At 40.4% G+C, this 16,074-nt stretch overlaps 1 protein-coding gene across 1 annotated transcript in view; it reads left to right on the top strand.

Annotated features, from left to right (window-relative positions):
- The window catches only part of bckdk (branched chain ketoacid dehydrogenase kinase), a 33,624-nt gene extending 18,247 nt beyond the window's left edge, over positions 1-15,377 (top strand). Inside the window, exons 7-11 of the mRNA XM_034683454.1 lie at positions 745-818; positions 1,128-1,256; positions 5,556-5,645; positions 5,901-6,056; positions 11,597-15,377. Coding sequence (XP_034539345.1) covers positions 745-818; positions 1,128-1,256; positions 5,556-5,645; positions 5,901-6,056; positions 11,597-11,741 — 594 coding nt within the window. The 3' untranslated portion in view covers positions 11,742-15,377. The remainder of the gene's footprint in view (positions 1-744; positions 819-1,127; positions 1,257-5,555; positions 5,646-5,900; positions 6,057-11,596) is intronic.
- Positions 15,378-16,074: the final 697 nt, after the last annotated feature.

Below are 16,074 nucleotides of genomic sequence, written 5' to 3'. Positions count from 1 at the left end.
CTTTAAGAAGATTTAACACTTCAAGAGCTGTTCTCAGAATTACATTAAATAAGTCTACATTTATATAAAAATAGGATATATGAGACACTATTTTTTACGGGAAACAGGAAAATAATGTAAATTTTGACATTGAGCACCCCCATGGTTTGAATGGAATGATCCACGTTTCATATGCAAGTATTCGACTATGAGATTGGCAGTCGACTAAGGCTCGTAAGAGCTAGAATTGTAGGCGTTTAGGCCTTTGTCTCTGAACATGCTGGCACTGCTGTCAGGTTAAGTCGTAAGGAAGCAGAGAAGTTGATAATCGCCCCACAAACTGAGCATGAACTGAAGAGAAACCCTGCTAATCGCCCATTTTGATTTAAGGATGTATTCATTGTAAACAAATCATCCATTCTTCCTCCATACTTCATCCATTCTTCACCCATCCACCTCTAATCCATCCTCTTTTAATCAATAAACGGTGGAAAAGGCCCTTGGATTCCTGTGTTTAAATGTGCACACCAGCTAAGGGTTCAAAGACTATTTTTCCAAGATAAAGTAACTGCACTTATTATAGCAGAGAGCCATTATAATTAATATGTAACTCACCTACATCAGTTAAATAAAGACTCTAGAGCATTCAGTCCACACTGCATTGGAGCAACAGTTTAATTATTTGCTGAAAACAACCTATTTAAAGTTTTTCAATAAATGTCTCTGTTTAATGTGAGTGAAATTGAACTTCTGCTCTCGTTTCAGCCTGACTTTGTGGGGATGATATGCAGACGTCTGTCCCCGAAAAAGATCATCGAGAAGTGGGTGGACTTTGCCAGGTGAGTGTTTCATCACAAAGCTGTGTTTGTTTAACACCTTGAGAGCTCTTCCAGCTTCTGTTGACAGAGAAGTCAGAGTTCAGCTGATAAAGACACTCTTTTCAGCTACTGGAGCCGAGACTGAGATATGAGTAATCTCAACTGTTTACCTTCCGTATCTTATCATGTGACCTTTACTGACTTCATAAACAAGTGTACAGAGAGAGTTCAAACACTTTGTTGTCTCAACTACCCTGAGATCTATAAGACATTCTCATTTCACATGCTGCTGTTCATGTCTCTCTCTCACGTCTTCCTCATGTCCTCCAGGCGTCTGTGTGAGCACCAGTACGGCAACTCGCCCAGAGTGAGGATAAACGGACACGTCGCTGCTCGCTTCCCCTTCATCCCTCTGCCTCTGGATTACATCTTACCCGAGCTGCTCAAGAACGCCATGAGGTAAACCGACCTAATGCAGGCACTCGTTCACGTTCGGCTTTATAAGCCTGTGTTTGAAGACCTCCAAGGGGAGGAGAAAAGTTACGCAGTAGTCATAGTTTAGCTTTTTTTTTAAAACAATTTTTACAGACTTGCTTTTATGTGACTTCATCCTTCTAACCGCCTTTACTCTATTTTATTATTATTAACTTTCATCCAACTAATTCATTGTTTTACATTTTATTTGATTATTTTATTTGATTATTTATTGTTTTAATTATTTCTTTTTTTTTTCATGTATTTTTTTAATGTTTCTAATTAATCCTTTTCACTTTTTTCTAAATTTCCTGATGTGATGTCGTCCACCTTTTCTGAAAAGCTCTTTTATTGTCCATTTAATGCTTTTATTTACTGATCCAATTTTATTTATTTATTTATTTATTATTGGGTTTTTTTTTATTATTATTTAAAAAAAAATCTTAAACAATGATTTATTGGTCTATTGTCTCACCACTTCATTCTGTTTAATTTAAGTTTATTCTTTTTAACCTCACATTGTATTCTGTTTTGCGTTGTTTAAATTCCTCCTCCCTGTCTGTTAAAAAGAACTTTGTTATTCGAACCATGCTTTGTTTGTCAAAGCACTTTGTAAACATTTGGGTTTTTTTGGGGGGGATTTTTTAAAAATATTTTATTTGTAACTTTTTAAATGTATTAACAAGACAAAACAAATACAATCAAACAGGGGCTCAGACATGTGAAATTAAATAAAATTGATAATAATAAAGATAAAATGAATAAAATAAACAGCTAAATAAATTTATAGAAAACATATGAAGAAAATTTCAGGTGAAAAATAATTTTAAATGACAAAATAAATGAAGAGAAGTATCAAAATAAATAAATATATATATATACATACAAACACACATATACACACACAAATACACATAAATCATCAGAATCAGAATCAGCTTTATTGGCCAGGTATGCTTGAACACACAAGGAATTTGACTTTGGAAAACTGTGCTCTCTTTGTACAAGGCATAAGAATAACACATACAAATAAATAAAATGAAAAAAGAATAATAACAATAACAATAACATCAGCTATAAATACAAAAGAAGAGAGAGCAGAGAAAAAGAAGAGAGAGTAGAGAAAAACAACTAAACTCTCTCCTTCCAACCCCACATCCGTCACATCACCAAAACTGCCTTCTTTCACCTCCGCAACATTGCCCGCCTCTGTCCCACTCTCTCCAAATCCGCTGCTGAAACCCTAATTCATGCTTTTATATCCTCACGACTCGACTACTGTAATAGCCTCCTGCATGATCTTCTCTCCTCCCATCTACAAAAACTACAATACGTACAGAACTCTGCTGCCCGGCTACTCACCCACTCCCGCTCCAGAGACCACATCACCCCTGTCCTTCAACAGCTCCACTGGCTCCCCGTAAAACAGCGCATCCATTTCAAGATCCTGCTCACCACGTACAAATCCCTCAATAACCTGGCCCCCCCATACCTCACTGACCTTCTCCAGTACTACCACCCCTCCCGCCGCCTCTGATCCTCTGACTCCAACCTCCTCACTCCCATTACTAAATCCAAGCACCGTACCTTGGGGGACCGGGCCTTTGCCATAGCCGCCCACACCCTCTGGAACTCTCTCCCCCCACACATCCGTGCTTCTGACTCACTTCATTCATTTAAGAAACAGTTAAAAACTTACCTTTTCAAACAGGCATTCCCCACACATTAATTATTCCACCTCTTCCCTTGTCGTCTGCTTGTCTTGTATGTCTTTATTGTATTTATTTATTGTCTCTCTTGTAAAGCGTCTTTGAGTTCTTGTAAAAGCGCTATATAAAACGTAGGTATTATTATTATTATTATTAAACCAAGAAAAAAAACATAAAAAGACCAAACAAAGCTGTCAATCAAATTGTGTACTCTGGAGTGCTATACGTCAAGTCTGCAGGATATATAAAGAAATACTTCACTTCCATCACACATCAGCCTCATTCAAGATGGCAAGGCCTCCAGATATCTGAGACTGTCTTAGACTGCAGGAACCTGAGTCTCTCCATTTGTATGACTGACATCATTTTAGAGATCCATTCCTGAAAAGACGGAGGGGATGTAAACATTTGTTTTTAAAGGTGCTATATAAATAGAGTTTTTTATTTTTTTATTCCCCCCCCCCCATACATTAGAATGTAGTATATTGCATATTTCAAGTCCTTTCAGAGCTCTTCTTAGTTGATGGACCACACAAACCAGCACCTGATCTGCCATTCAAAGCAAGAATAATGAGATGAACATACAGTGCTGCTCAAAAGTTTGTGAACCTCTTGAACATTTTGGAATTTTCTATTATTTCAACCTGATTTCCTTATTTAATCAGAACCGTTATTTTTTATATGATATAGCAGGTATAGGTTTATCAATTCAATATACTTTTTTTTTTTTAAAACAATTGTGTAGTCAAGAGTAAATTAAAAAGAGTTTTTTATCAACTGATGTAGGTGCAAAAGTTAGTGAACCCTGAGCTGCATTGCTTAAAACAAGCAGTTAAGTAGAATCAGGTGGGACAAATTGGTGGCTAAATTAACCACTGAAATGGACCAATAAAGTGAGAGATGTTTAGGGAAGAAATACCAGGTCACTTTAGTCTTACCAGGTGAACCCATACAGGTCAATCATGCCGAGAGGAAGAGAGATCTCAGAGGACCTCAGGAAGAGGGTAGTGACAGCACATTTGTCTGGGGAAAGCTATAAAGTCATCTCAAAAAAATTGAGCTTCATCGTTCCACCGTGAGGCAGATCATCTACAAATGGAGAGCACTGAAAAAGACTACAACCCTACCTAGAAGTGGACGACCTTCTAAAATATCAGCAAGAGCCACAAGAAAAATGATAATTCAGGTAAAAGCCAACCCAAACATAACATCTAGGGATTTGCAGACCTCTCTTGCTGCATCTGGGACACATGTGCATGCTTCCACAATAAGAAGAAAACTCAATCAACATGGCTTTCATGGAAGGGTTGCTAGGAAGAAGCCTCTGCTCACAAAAAAGAACAAAGCTGCCCGTCTCAACTTTGCCAGAGAGCACCTGGAGAAACCTGAAGCTTTTTGGAAGTCCATTCTATGGACAGATGAGTCCAAAATTGAACTGTTTGGTCACAACTAAAACCGCCATGTTTGGCGAAAAGTCAACACTGCATACCACCAAAAGAACCTTCTCCCAACAGTGAAACATGGTGGTGGGAATGTTAAGATCTGGGCTTGCTTTTCATCCTCAGGACCTGGACAACTCCACATAGTCCAGGGAATCATGAATTCTGAGGAATATTGTAACATCCTGGAACAGAACCTGAAGCCATCAGTTTTGAAGTTAAAGCTTGGCAGAAGATGGATCATGCAACATGATAATGATCCAAAGCATTCCAGCAAGACAACCAAGGAATGGCTGAAAAAGAAGAAGATTCGTGTTCTGGATTGGCCCAGTCAAAGTCCTGACCTAAATCCCATTGAAATGCTGTGGCGGGACCTGAAGCGGGCAGTTCATGCCAGATGCCCATCCAACCTCTCTCAACTGGCTGCGTTCTGCAAGGAAGAGTGGGCAAAAATCCCCCAAAGTAGATGTGAGAGACTGATAAGTCACTACAGAAATCGTTTGGTTGAGGTTATCTCTGCGAAAGGAGGTGCAATATCCTATTAACTGAAGGGGTTCACATACTTTTGCACCCATGATATCTGAGTTTTTCTTAAATCAACCACTTGTGTTAAATAAAGAATGACAATTTAACTATTTCTTTTGTTTGAGTCCATTATTTGGAATGTCAGTATTGTGGATTGGGGTATAACTTAACATTTAAAAGGTTATTTTAGTATTTTTTTACAAAAAATCTAACCAACGTTGTGGGTTCACAAACTTTTGAGCAGCACTGTATGTTCTGTATTATTGCCACAGTATCAATAAGCGGTGGGAAAATAAATCTGATCTGTACTCATCAATGTAATATATGTCAATATGGGTCGTAGTGTCTGCCTCAGATACTCCACCTGAGGGTTTCCCTGCATTAGCATTTTAGAAAGGTCCAATCTGTGAGTCATCTTTCTGTCAGAGGATCAACAGACGTGAAACATTGACTCCGTTAAAAGCCCCGGTGTAATGGCTGTAAATGATCGTTTTATCGTTGGCTGCAGCCGGACAGGAGTTGCTGGCTGCACAGAATCTCTTTCTGGCTGAGAGCACAATGTGCACACTCACCATTTAATCCCCATTACATCCATCTGTTTGTCTCCTCAGGGCCACCATGGAAAGCCATCTGGACACCCCCTACAATGTGCCCGACGTGGTCGTCACCATAGCCAATAACGACATTGATTTTGTCATCAGGTGAGCGGATACTTTTCGGTTTGCAGCAGGTTGATGTAGAAAGACTGCAGTGTTTGTTGTGGGAGTATAAATGTAACACTGAGCCATAAATCACAGAGAGGCTGCCAACGACTCCCTGACACAAGCGTGATATTCATCTTTATGGCGTTTAAACAGGCTGCATGGTGTTTTCAGAGGAGAGCCTTGAAGCTCAATCAAAGGACAATAAAGCCGTAAAGTCCAGCTTCCAGAAACATCTTTGTTTTTCTCTTTAAGGATCTCAGACCGTGGTGGCGGCATCCCTCACAATATTATAGACAAGGTGATTGAATATCACTTCAGCACGGCTGAGGAGAGCGCACAGGATCCTCGCATGAGCAACCTCTTCAACAACATTACCAACAGTGGAAACCAGTCCAGCCCCATGCATGGGTAAGAATTACTCCCAGTTTTTACACATGCAGAGAAAACTTTAACTTTACCTGCCTGATGCGATCACTGGAAATAATTGTTGAGGTCAAACTTTGCATTAGATTAACAGGCTTGATCTACAATGACATGAATATATCCCAAACCTGGCAAACACTAAAAAGAGACCTAACCAAGCACCTCAAAAATACCTCCTCCCCATCTTCCAACAAGGTGCAGCTCAAATATCTTTGTCATAACATTCCTGTATATTATCAATCAATCTTTATTTGTATAGCTCCAAATCCTAACAAATGTTCTCCTCAGACTCTTTCCAAATAGAGCAGATCTAGACCGTACTCTATGTTCTATTATTAACAAAGACCAACATAAAAGCAGGATAAGATCCAGTCCCATCTTACAGACAGCACTCAGTCTGATCTCATCTTAATCCACCATAAGCAGAGCACTTTGCAGCATTTAGCAAGTTACAGTGGCAAGGACAAACTTCCTTTAACAGGCAGAAACCTCCAGCAGGACCAGACTCATCTGCTGAGACCATGTTGGAGAGAGGGATAGAGGGAGATGAAGAGAGAGAGAGAGATGATAGTGGTGAGACAGATAGTAGTAGTTGTAGCAGCTGGAGTCTGACACGTCCACAGCAGCAGAGGTCCAGAGGAACCTACGAGACAAGGGAGCTCAGGGACTCCAGAAAGATCTATGGTTAGTAACTTTAATGGGACAGAGAGAGTTAAAGTAAGAGACAGAGAGAGAGAGCAGACAGAGGGAAAGACAGGATCCCAGTGTGTCAGTCTAAGCCTATAGCAGCATAACTAAGAGCTGGTCCAAGCCTGATCCAGCTCTAACTATAAGCTTTATCAAAAAGGAAAGTTTGAAGCCTACTCTTAAAAGTAGAGAAGGTGTCTCCCTCCCAGACCCTGACTGGTAGATGATACGGATATTAGTAGTAGCAGTAGTAGATGTTGCTGCTGGAGTCGGGCACATCCAGAGCAGCTGTAGTCTGGAACGTCCACAGCAGCTGGTTGTCTACATCAGAGATCCAGAGGCTTTCATAAGGGGAACGAGATAACTGAGTGAATAGATGGTTTGAAAATAATGTGTCCATACACGGTGGATTTCATTCAACACCAATCTGTATCAGACCATGGTTCCCCGTGAGCATGTCACAGCCTGATAATTATGCCCAAGTCCACACTGACTTTGTCGAGTGTCTGGATAAATCCATGTTTGACGTGATTCAGTTTGTTCTACTTCTGTTAGCCAGGTAATGAATCTAAGTGTTCCTGTCTCTGGTTTCTCAGGCTACGTGCCAATCAGACACAGTCAAGTGGCAAGAGGAGCAGTAGCTCAGTCTGCAGGGACTTGGTTTTGGGGTCATCATTATGGATCAAATATGGGAGTTGAGCATAGACTGTATAAAATATGGACGTAGTATCCGTGACGTCACCCATCTGTTTTGAAGCGCTGTTTTGAGGCCAATCATCGGTGGCAGCCATATTGCTGCTGTGGAGCCAGTGTGACGTAAAGAGGCGGAGTTTGAGCCTCCTAGCCAACAGCTGTAGTGTTCCCACAGGCAGCTGTGCCTCTCATTGGAGGACTAGTAATCTCAATATCTTCGAAATAGCAGCGTTAGAAAAAAAGAGAGGACGCCGAGAAATGATCTATCCAGACTACACTCGTCTTTTGTACCAGGCTGTAACATGTTTATTTCTGCTGTAAAGATCGTCTTCTTTGAATTGGTGTGTATGTGACTTCCGGTACTTCGGAGCCAGCCTCAAGTGGATCCTCGATGAACTGGGGCTTTTAGCATTTCTGCATTGGACACATATTTTTTGACCGGAGGTTGCCGCTTGGAGTTGAGCTGACTGCTGGAGAGATGCCAGTTCACCTCCTGGGCACCGCCATTAAGCAAGGCACCAAACCCTGACTGCTTAGTGCATGTTCATGGAACCTGTTTGTACATGTTTGTGTATTTCTAGCCCATGTTTGTGTTGCATGTTCAGAAACAGAGTGGGGAAAAAAAACTCTTAAATTTCTCCTCAGGGGTCAATAAAGTGTGTGTAGCTAACAGCTAACATGAACACACTTATGACAGAGCATGGATGGACTGCTGGTGTGAGACAGACAGAGGGTTTGCTCATCTTCATCAGCAGGTTACAGCGCCTGTATGAGCCTGTTTGATAAACTTCTACTTGTTGAGTAAGCCATCAGAACAGCTGCTCCATTTAGTTTTACATCAAAGTGTCAGCAGCTTCTTAACGGTACAGTTACACTAAGAAACAGAGAGTAGTGACTTATTTTAAAATCTTTACACTGGCTGCCTGTTGCTTCTCGTGTTAATTTTAAAATTATTTCACTAGTTTTTAAGGCGCTGCATGGCCTCACACCAGACTACATCTCAGAGATGCTATTAGTGTATGAACCAGGAAGGCCTCTCAGATCCTCCGGCTCCTCTCTTTTAGTTGTTCCTCAGAGGAGAACAGAAACTTTCAGTGACGCTGCTTTCAGACATGACGCTCCCAAACTATGGAACAGCCTGCCGAGGATCTGAGAGGAGCAGATAGAGATATTCAGACTTATAAACATAAACTAAAAACACATTTAATCAGTCTGGCTTTTATGGAGGGTTTAACTATTTTATTAATTCAATTCATACTATTATATTGATTTAAATGTTGCTTTATTATTTTATTAATTTTGACTGTTTATTTATTTATTTATTTTTAATTATTCATTTTTTTAATGTAACTACTCCTATTTATCTATCTTCAACTCTTGTCCTTACCCTTTTTAATGTATTTATTTTAACTATTTATATTCTTAATATTCATTTGATACTTTAACTTATCTTATTACATATATTTTATTTTTGTCAGTGTGTATTAGTCTCTATTTTAAAATCCATTTTTGTTTTTTAACATGTTACAATGTTACAATGTCATTTAGCAGACACTTTTATCCAAAGTGACGTACATACGAGAACAAGAGCAACACAAGCAAAGATCTAGACAAGAGGAAACAAGATCAGTAAGAGTAACAAAGTGCTTCAAGTCCATTTGGGTGCAGGTACTGCCAAGCAGTGTAAAGGTAATGCACAAAAATAAATAAGGATTTTTTTTTTATAAAATAAGGAACATCTACAATGAAGCAACCAAACTATTTAAAGGTGACATATCACGCTTTTTTCATCAATATATATTGGTCTAAGAGGTCCCCAAAACATGTCTTTAAAGTTTATGCTCAAAAAAACACTTTGAAATCAGATTTTGGTCTGCCTGAAAAACCCTCTTCTTCAGTCCTCCTCAGAACACTCTGTTTTCTCTCTGACCACGCCCCCTCAGGAAGTGGATGTGCCTCGGCTCTCCAGCACGTTGATCTAATGTTTACATGTTGGCTGAATATACACGGCTGCTCAGAGATCACGTTACTTCAACCCTCTGAATCTGATCCAGAATCTGATCCTGACGGAGAGGCGCCTGCAGCAGGACCTTTCTGAAGGATTGGTCACAGATTTAGTGTTTCTTGTTGTTTTATTTATCAGTATGTAGACGTGTGTCTTGGTACACAGCTACGAACATGTAGCTATGTGGCTATGCTAACTAGCACTAGCACTTATCCATGATAAATAAAAATCATCCACTAGATCTTCAAATCTGCAGACGTGGGGAGTAAAACCGACCTCTGCCAGAAAGGCAGCAGGACCTTTCTGAAGGATTGGTCACAGATTTAGTGTTTCTTGTTGTTTTATTTGTCAGTATGTCGACGTGTGTCTTGGTACACAGCTACAGCTACAGCTATGAACATGTAGCTATGTGGCTATGCTAATTAGCGCTAGCACTTATCCATGATAAATAAAAATCATCCACTAGATCTTCAAATCTGCAGACGTGGGGAGTAAAACCGACCTCTGCCAGAAAGGCAGCAGGACCTTTTCTGAAGGATTGGTCACAGATTTAGTGTTTCTTGTTGTTTTATTTGTCAGTATGTTGACGTGTGTCTTGCTACACAGCTACAGCTACGACATGTAGCTATGTAGCTATGCTAACTAGCGCTAGCATTTATCCATGATAAATAAAAATCATCCACTAGATCTTCAAATCTGCAGACGTGGGGAGTAAAACCGACCTTTGTGTTTATTAAGACAGCCTACAACTAGCATGCCTCCCTCCTAAGCTCCTTGTTAGCACACATTTGTGCAGGTAATGAAAAACGGAGGAGGGATTCAGTATTATTTTATACAGTCTATGGGCTGAACAAGCTCCGAGCTCTGACTCCATGACAGACCAGATATTGTTGTTACGTAACAAAAACACTGAAGTCTGAAACGGCTCGTTTCACACACATTTACAGAAAGGTGGAGAAATCAGAACAGGGGCAGAATGGATTTTTTTCATTCTCGGGGGGTTTGTAGACATGCCAGGGACACATATTTCAGGTAGAGAACCATTAAAAAGTCCATTTTGCATGATATGTCACCTTTAAGACCTTCCATTATCATTATCAACAATTAACATCACCACAATAATGACCAAAGTACCAAGTGCTGGGTCACTCATTGTTTTATTTCTGCTTCTTTCTTGTTTTCAATCCCTGTAAAGCACTTTGCGTTGCAGTGGAAGGAAGGTGCTATATAAATACAGCTTGATTGATTGACTGATTAATTTAACTTTTAAACATGTGACTAAAAGGCATCTTAATCATAATCATTCCTCTGAGGTGTCCAATAATGTAAAGACAATACAAGTTTAGGCTGATAACATACAGGCGTTTGATCTGTCAAATCAAACAAACAAACTCCAAAACGAGAGGCAAAAAAAGGAAGGAGAAGTGGATTAAAGATTGTAACACATGGTCGATGTGAAAGCGATCAGAGGAGCTTTGTTGGCGTCCCTTCTTCCTGACTCCCTGTCCGCCTGTATTTTCCTGCTGGTGACATTTCACAGTCCACCGACACTTTGAATCATGTTTCTTCTGATAACATGTTCGTCATGTATCACAGATAAAACCAGGCAGCCTCCAGTCTCAAAATATGAAGCCCATGGGGAAGTGTTATAAACTGCAGTTCATCGAGCGTCCACTTAAGGCTGGCTGCAGAAACACCAGAAGCAACATACACACCCATTCAAAGAAGACGATCTTTACAGCAGAAATAAACATGTTTACAGCCTGGTTCAAAAAACAGCTTCGGTCTATGTAGCTCATTTCTCTATCAGCACACACTGAACAGGAGGTGAATTTATTTCTAACTCGACGGTCAGAAGATATTAAGATTACAAGTTTTGCCCAAATAAGGACATGACTGATTGACTGACAGGCGGGAACACATAGCTGTTGGCTAGGAGGCTCAAACCCCGCCTCTTTACCTCACACTAAGTTTGGTTGAGTTCAGCATTTCCAATATGGCTCCCACTGACGATTGGCTTCAGAACAGCCCTCAGGAACAGCTGGGTGATGTCACGGAGGCTACATCCATTATTTATATACAGTCTATGGATAAAACTGGATCAAGTCATCTTTAACCCATCTGTCTGTGTCCTCTGCAGGTTTGGTTTTGGTTTGCCCACGTCCCGGGCGTACGCGGAGTACCTGGGCGGCTCCCTGTCCATACAGTCTATGCAGGGCATCGGCACTGATGTCTACCTACGTCTGCGCCACATCGACGGCAAAGGAGAGAGCTTCAGAGTGTAAAGACAGCATCCTTATAGATCCTAGCCCAGGGAGCAGGCCTGCAGAAGCACAGAGGGTTTCCCACCAGGAGGCTGACATGGACTACAGGACTTTGGTCCACAAAGTGATAGTCTACACAGTATGTTGTCTGAAAGCTCCTAAATTCACCTATCCACTACTTTTCTTTTTGTTCTCTTTGGCCTTAGACTGATTATAAGCTATGTTAGCTCTCTAGTTGATGATTTTGGTTGTTTTTCCTGTTTGTTTTTGTACCCTGTGGCATGTCGTTCCAGAATTTTAAGGGTTGTATGAACTTTTGAATGTTTAGGTTATCGGGACAAACGGTGCATGACAGCTGGCATCAATGTTACAAAGGAAAAACGGATAGCATTAAAAAAGAACTTCAGTTTTAAAGAAGTTCAAGTTACTTGTTGTATAGCCGCAAAAAAGTAGGAATATGTGTTTTTGATGACAGAAGGTTTCAAATGAAGCTTCTGGGACACTCCAGCTTGTCAGACTCTCCTCAAAGTGCACAAAGCTGCTGACGTGAAACATGAAGATCATAGTTAGATCATCCATTTTTCCACTTCCTGTCATAGTCAGAGGTCTGGAAGGGAGAGCTGCTTCAGCGTCCCCGTATTAGCATGTGCTGTAAACCCTTAATCATCCTCTCCAAACAAAGCCTTCTCTGAGTCTGGCTGCGGCTGAAAGAAGCAGAAGAAAACTGCCAAAACACCCGGAGCTCATTAAGCGGTGTCTGTCTCCTCGCTCAGAGGACACTCGCAGTGACGGACGTCTTTGTTCGGCGTTGTTTTTGTGGAGCTTTCAGGCAGGGACGTTCAGATGCCTTACTGTGTCTTTCAACTGCATGCCGACTTTGTCTTCACATCCTCTTTTCGATGCCTTCGTCGCTCCGTGTGGGCTCACGCTGTGTCGCTCACTTTCTTTGATTTGATGTCAGATTTTGTTTTTTGTTTTTTGTTGCACATTCGTAGATTTCCCCCGTTTATGATGTAATGCTCATCACTTGCACCAATCATATTAGCTTATGACTTTATTGTAACAACGTTGAGAATAAGAATATACCAGAGAAGTATTGTCTAATATCGTCTTCTTTTTCTGTTTTATCTGACTTTAGTTCTTTTTGTAGAAGTGTGTCACTTGTATTTCATTTGATGTGTTTTGTATAAAACTACATTTCAGGATAGGTCAACAGCAGGTTGTCTGCACGGTTATGTGTAGAGGTTCAGATGGGCCCGGGTTTCTGATCATTTAAAGGGACAGTATCTTCTGATCACAACTTGATTATGTCATTTAGAAATTAAGAAAACAAATGTGTAGATTTACAATTCCATTCAGTCCTCAGATGATTTTGCTAATCCAACACAAAAAGATTAATGGAGTTAGCTCACAGACTGTATAAATAATGGATGACGTCACCCAGCTGTTCCTGAACGCTGTTTTGAAGCCCATTGTCGGTGGGAGCCATACTGGAAACGCTGAACTCAACCAAACATAGTGTGAGGTAAAGAGGCGGGGTTTGAGCCTCCTAGCCAACAGCTATGTGTTCCTGCCTGTCAGTCAAGTCAGTCATGTCCTTATTTGGGCAAAAACTTGTAATCTTAATATCTTCTGAACGGTCGTGTTAGAAATAAATCCCCCCCGTTCAGTGTGTGCTGATAGAGAAATGAGCTACATAGACTGAAGCTGTTTTTTGAACCAGGCTGTAAACATGTTTATTTCTGCTGTAAAGATCATCTTCTATGAATGGGTGTGTATGTGGTTTCCTGTGTTTCTGCAGCCAGCCTCAAGTGGATTCTCAATGAACTGCAGTTTATAACACTTCCACACGGGCTTCATATGAGACTGGAGGTTGCCGCTTGAGTTAGCCGTAAGAATAATTTAAAAACAAATCCTTCCTTCTCTTTTTTGTATCTGAATATGTGGACAGCTTCTCCACAAAGTGGGCACAATGTTTTCATTGTCTGTTCCATGAATTTAAGACGATGATGTCAGGGTGCTCGTGTTGAAAACAGTGTTTTAAATGCTGCCACGTTTCCCGACCGACACTTCACTTTCTCATCATTTCATTCATAAAAATCAAGTACGAACACGATCTTTATATTCGTTGTTTAAACCTGTGATTTCACAACATCCCATATTATCTTTTGATATCAGTTTCTGTACTCTCTAAAGTATCAGAAGTCATTCCTCTTGACTCAAAGAGAAACACGAGTGCAGCAAAAACTGAATCCATCTTGTGATTCTTTGTGATCATTAATGGAACTGTTTCTCTTTAACTAAATGACAAGTAATCAAGTTGTGTTCCCAGAAAGTCGTCCTGGAAATGATTAGCAGAACCTGAGCCACTCTGAGTCTCTACTTAATAACATATGGGTCAAAATAGAGTCAGTACCACGTGGTTTAAGAACTTGCCCCTTGTGAAAGCACTCCTTCAGCACGTTTAGTTGAACATTCCCAAATGAGCTTCAGACCTCGAGGAGAAAACCCCGCCTGAACGGATCTGCTCGGAGCGGGTTGTCATGATCCTAGCTTACTCTGTTATCTTTCTTTGCAGGATGGGCTTTGGGATCTTAAGCTGTAATTAACAAGATGGGAAATGATGAACTTTGTGAATCACCTGAAGTTAATATTCAAAGTTTTTTTAACTTGTTGCTTTGAGACTGAACCGGCCTGAAAGAGAAAAAGAGAAAAAATTGACCTTTTTTTTGTTTTGAAAAAATATGAATTTCATAAGTTTGTGAAGTACTTAACATCTTTCAAATGGAATAACTGGTTCACTGTAGTTTCAGTCACAAACTGGATGTCTCCTGAACCTCTTCTTTCACTGAGTTTACATTCATACTTTCCTCATCAGTACAAATGAGACATCTGCTCCTGAGACTCTTTGGACCAGTTATTTCAGATGACAGATTTGAAAACAGAATCAGATTTTATTTTCAAAAAGGTAATAATTATATTATGATTTATTTATGACTCAAAAATAAACCCCAATGTGTGATCTATGAGAGTGTGAGGGCGCTCTGAGATGCCTTTGTTCAGTCTGAGGCGTGTATAAAGTGATGTTTCTTGTGGCTTTGAAGGTCTTGAAGATGTTCTGTAGCTTGTGCATGTAAAGCAGGAGACGGGGGGTTAAAACGTGACTGCCACATGCTAGTTTGACATGTTTATGTGTCCCTGTGAGACACGCAAACATGTAAACATAAGCATCAGTAGAACTCCCTCTTGTGTGGCAGGAGAAGTGTTACACTCGACTCTCTTCAGAAGCAATGCACATGCTCAGTCTGCCCCCTGCTGGGCTGAACAGAGAAGTGTAAGCAGACTGATGATGTTGCACTGTGAGGGTTATGAGAGCACCTTTACAGTTTTTGAACAGAATGTACAACACAAGAGTTTCTGAATTTTTATCCCCAAGTTTCTGATTTAGTAATGTTTGCAGATAGAACTGAGGATCAACAACAGCGACAACAAAAACATTTCAGTCTCCAGTAAAAGCCAAATACTGGAGTCATGTTACTGACAAAATGTGCTGCCATGGAGTGTTGTGTCTCCTCAACTGATCGTAGTTTCTCCCTTATGTTTTCTGTTGTGTTCAGGACTCTGTTAACATTAAATTTTACTTGGTTGGAACTCAAAGACTGATCTTTATTTGAGTTTTCTCTGTTTACAGGAAACATGAATTTACCTCTTTCTTCTTTTCCTGTCTCGTCTGGCTCAGGAGGATGTTGTCTCAAGAGTCTCGAAGCTATCTTTGAATGATCTGTAAATATTTGAAATACCCGTGGGATGTGTGTTTACACAATGCTGTCCTTAAGGGCATAGCTTCCCAAACCTTTCAGCCCGCGACCCCCAAAATATAGGTGCCGAAGACTTGCAACCCCCACTGTCCCTCAAAGTGATTTAATGTGTCTTCATTTAGCTGGTCTGCAGAAAATGACCCTACCTACAGTGTGGCAAAAAAGTATTTAGTCAGCCACTGATTTTGCAAGTTCTCCCACTTAGAAAGATGAGAGAGGTCTGTAATTTTCATCAGAGGTACACTTCAACTATGAGAGACAACATGAGAAAAAAAATCCAGGAAATCACATTGTAGGATTTTTAAAGAATTTATTTGTAAATTATGGTGGAAACTAAGTATTTGGTCAATAACAAAAGTTCAACTCAATACTTTGTAACATAACCTTTGTTGTCAATGACAGAGGTCAAACGTTTCCTGTAAGTCTTCACCAGGTTTGAACACACTGTAGCTGGTATTTTGGCCCATTCCTCCATGCAGATCTCCTCTAGAGCAGTGATGTTTTGGGGCTGTCGCTGGGCAACACGGACTTTCAAC

The sequence above is a fragment of the Notolabrus celidotus genome, chromosome 5 (assembly GCF_009762535.1).
Source record: "Notolabrus celidotus isolate fNotCel1 chromosome 5, fNotCel1.pri, whole genome shotgun sequence".
Lineage (NCBI taxonomy): Eukaryota > Metazoa > Chordata > Actinopteri > Labriformes > Labridae > Notolabrus > Notolabrus celidotus.
This window is presented reverse-complemented; position numbering and strand designations above follow the sequence as displayed.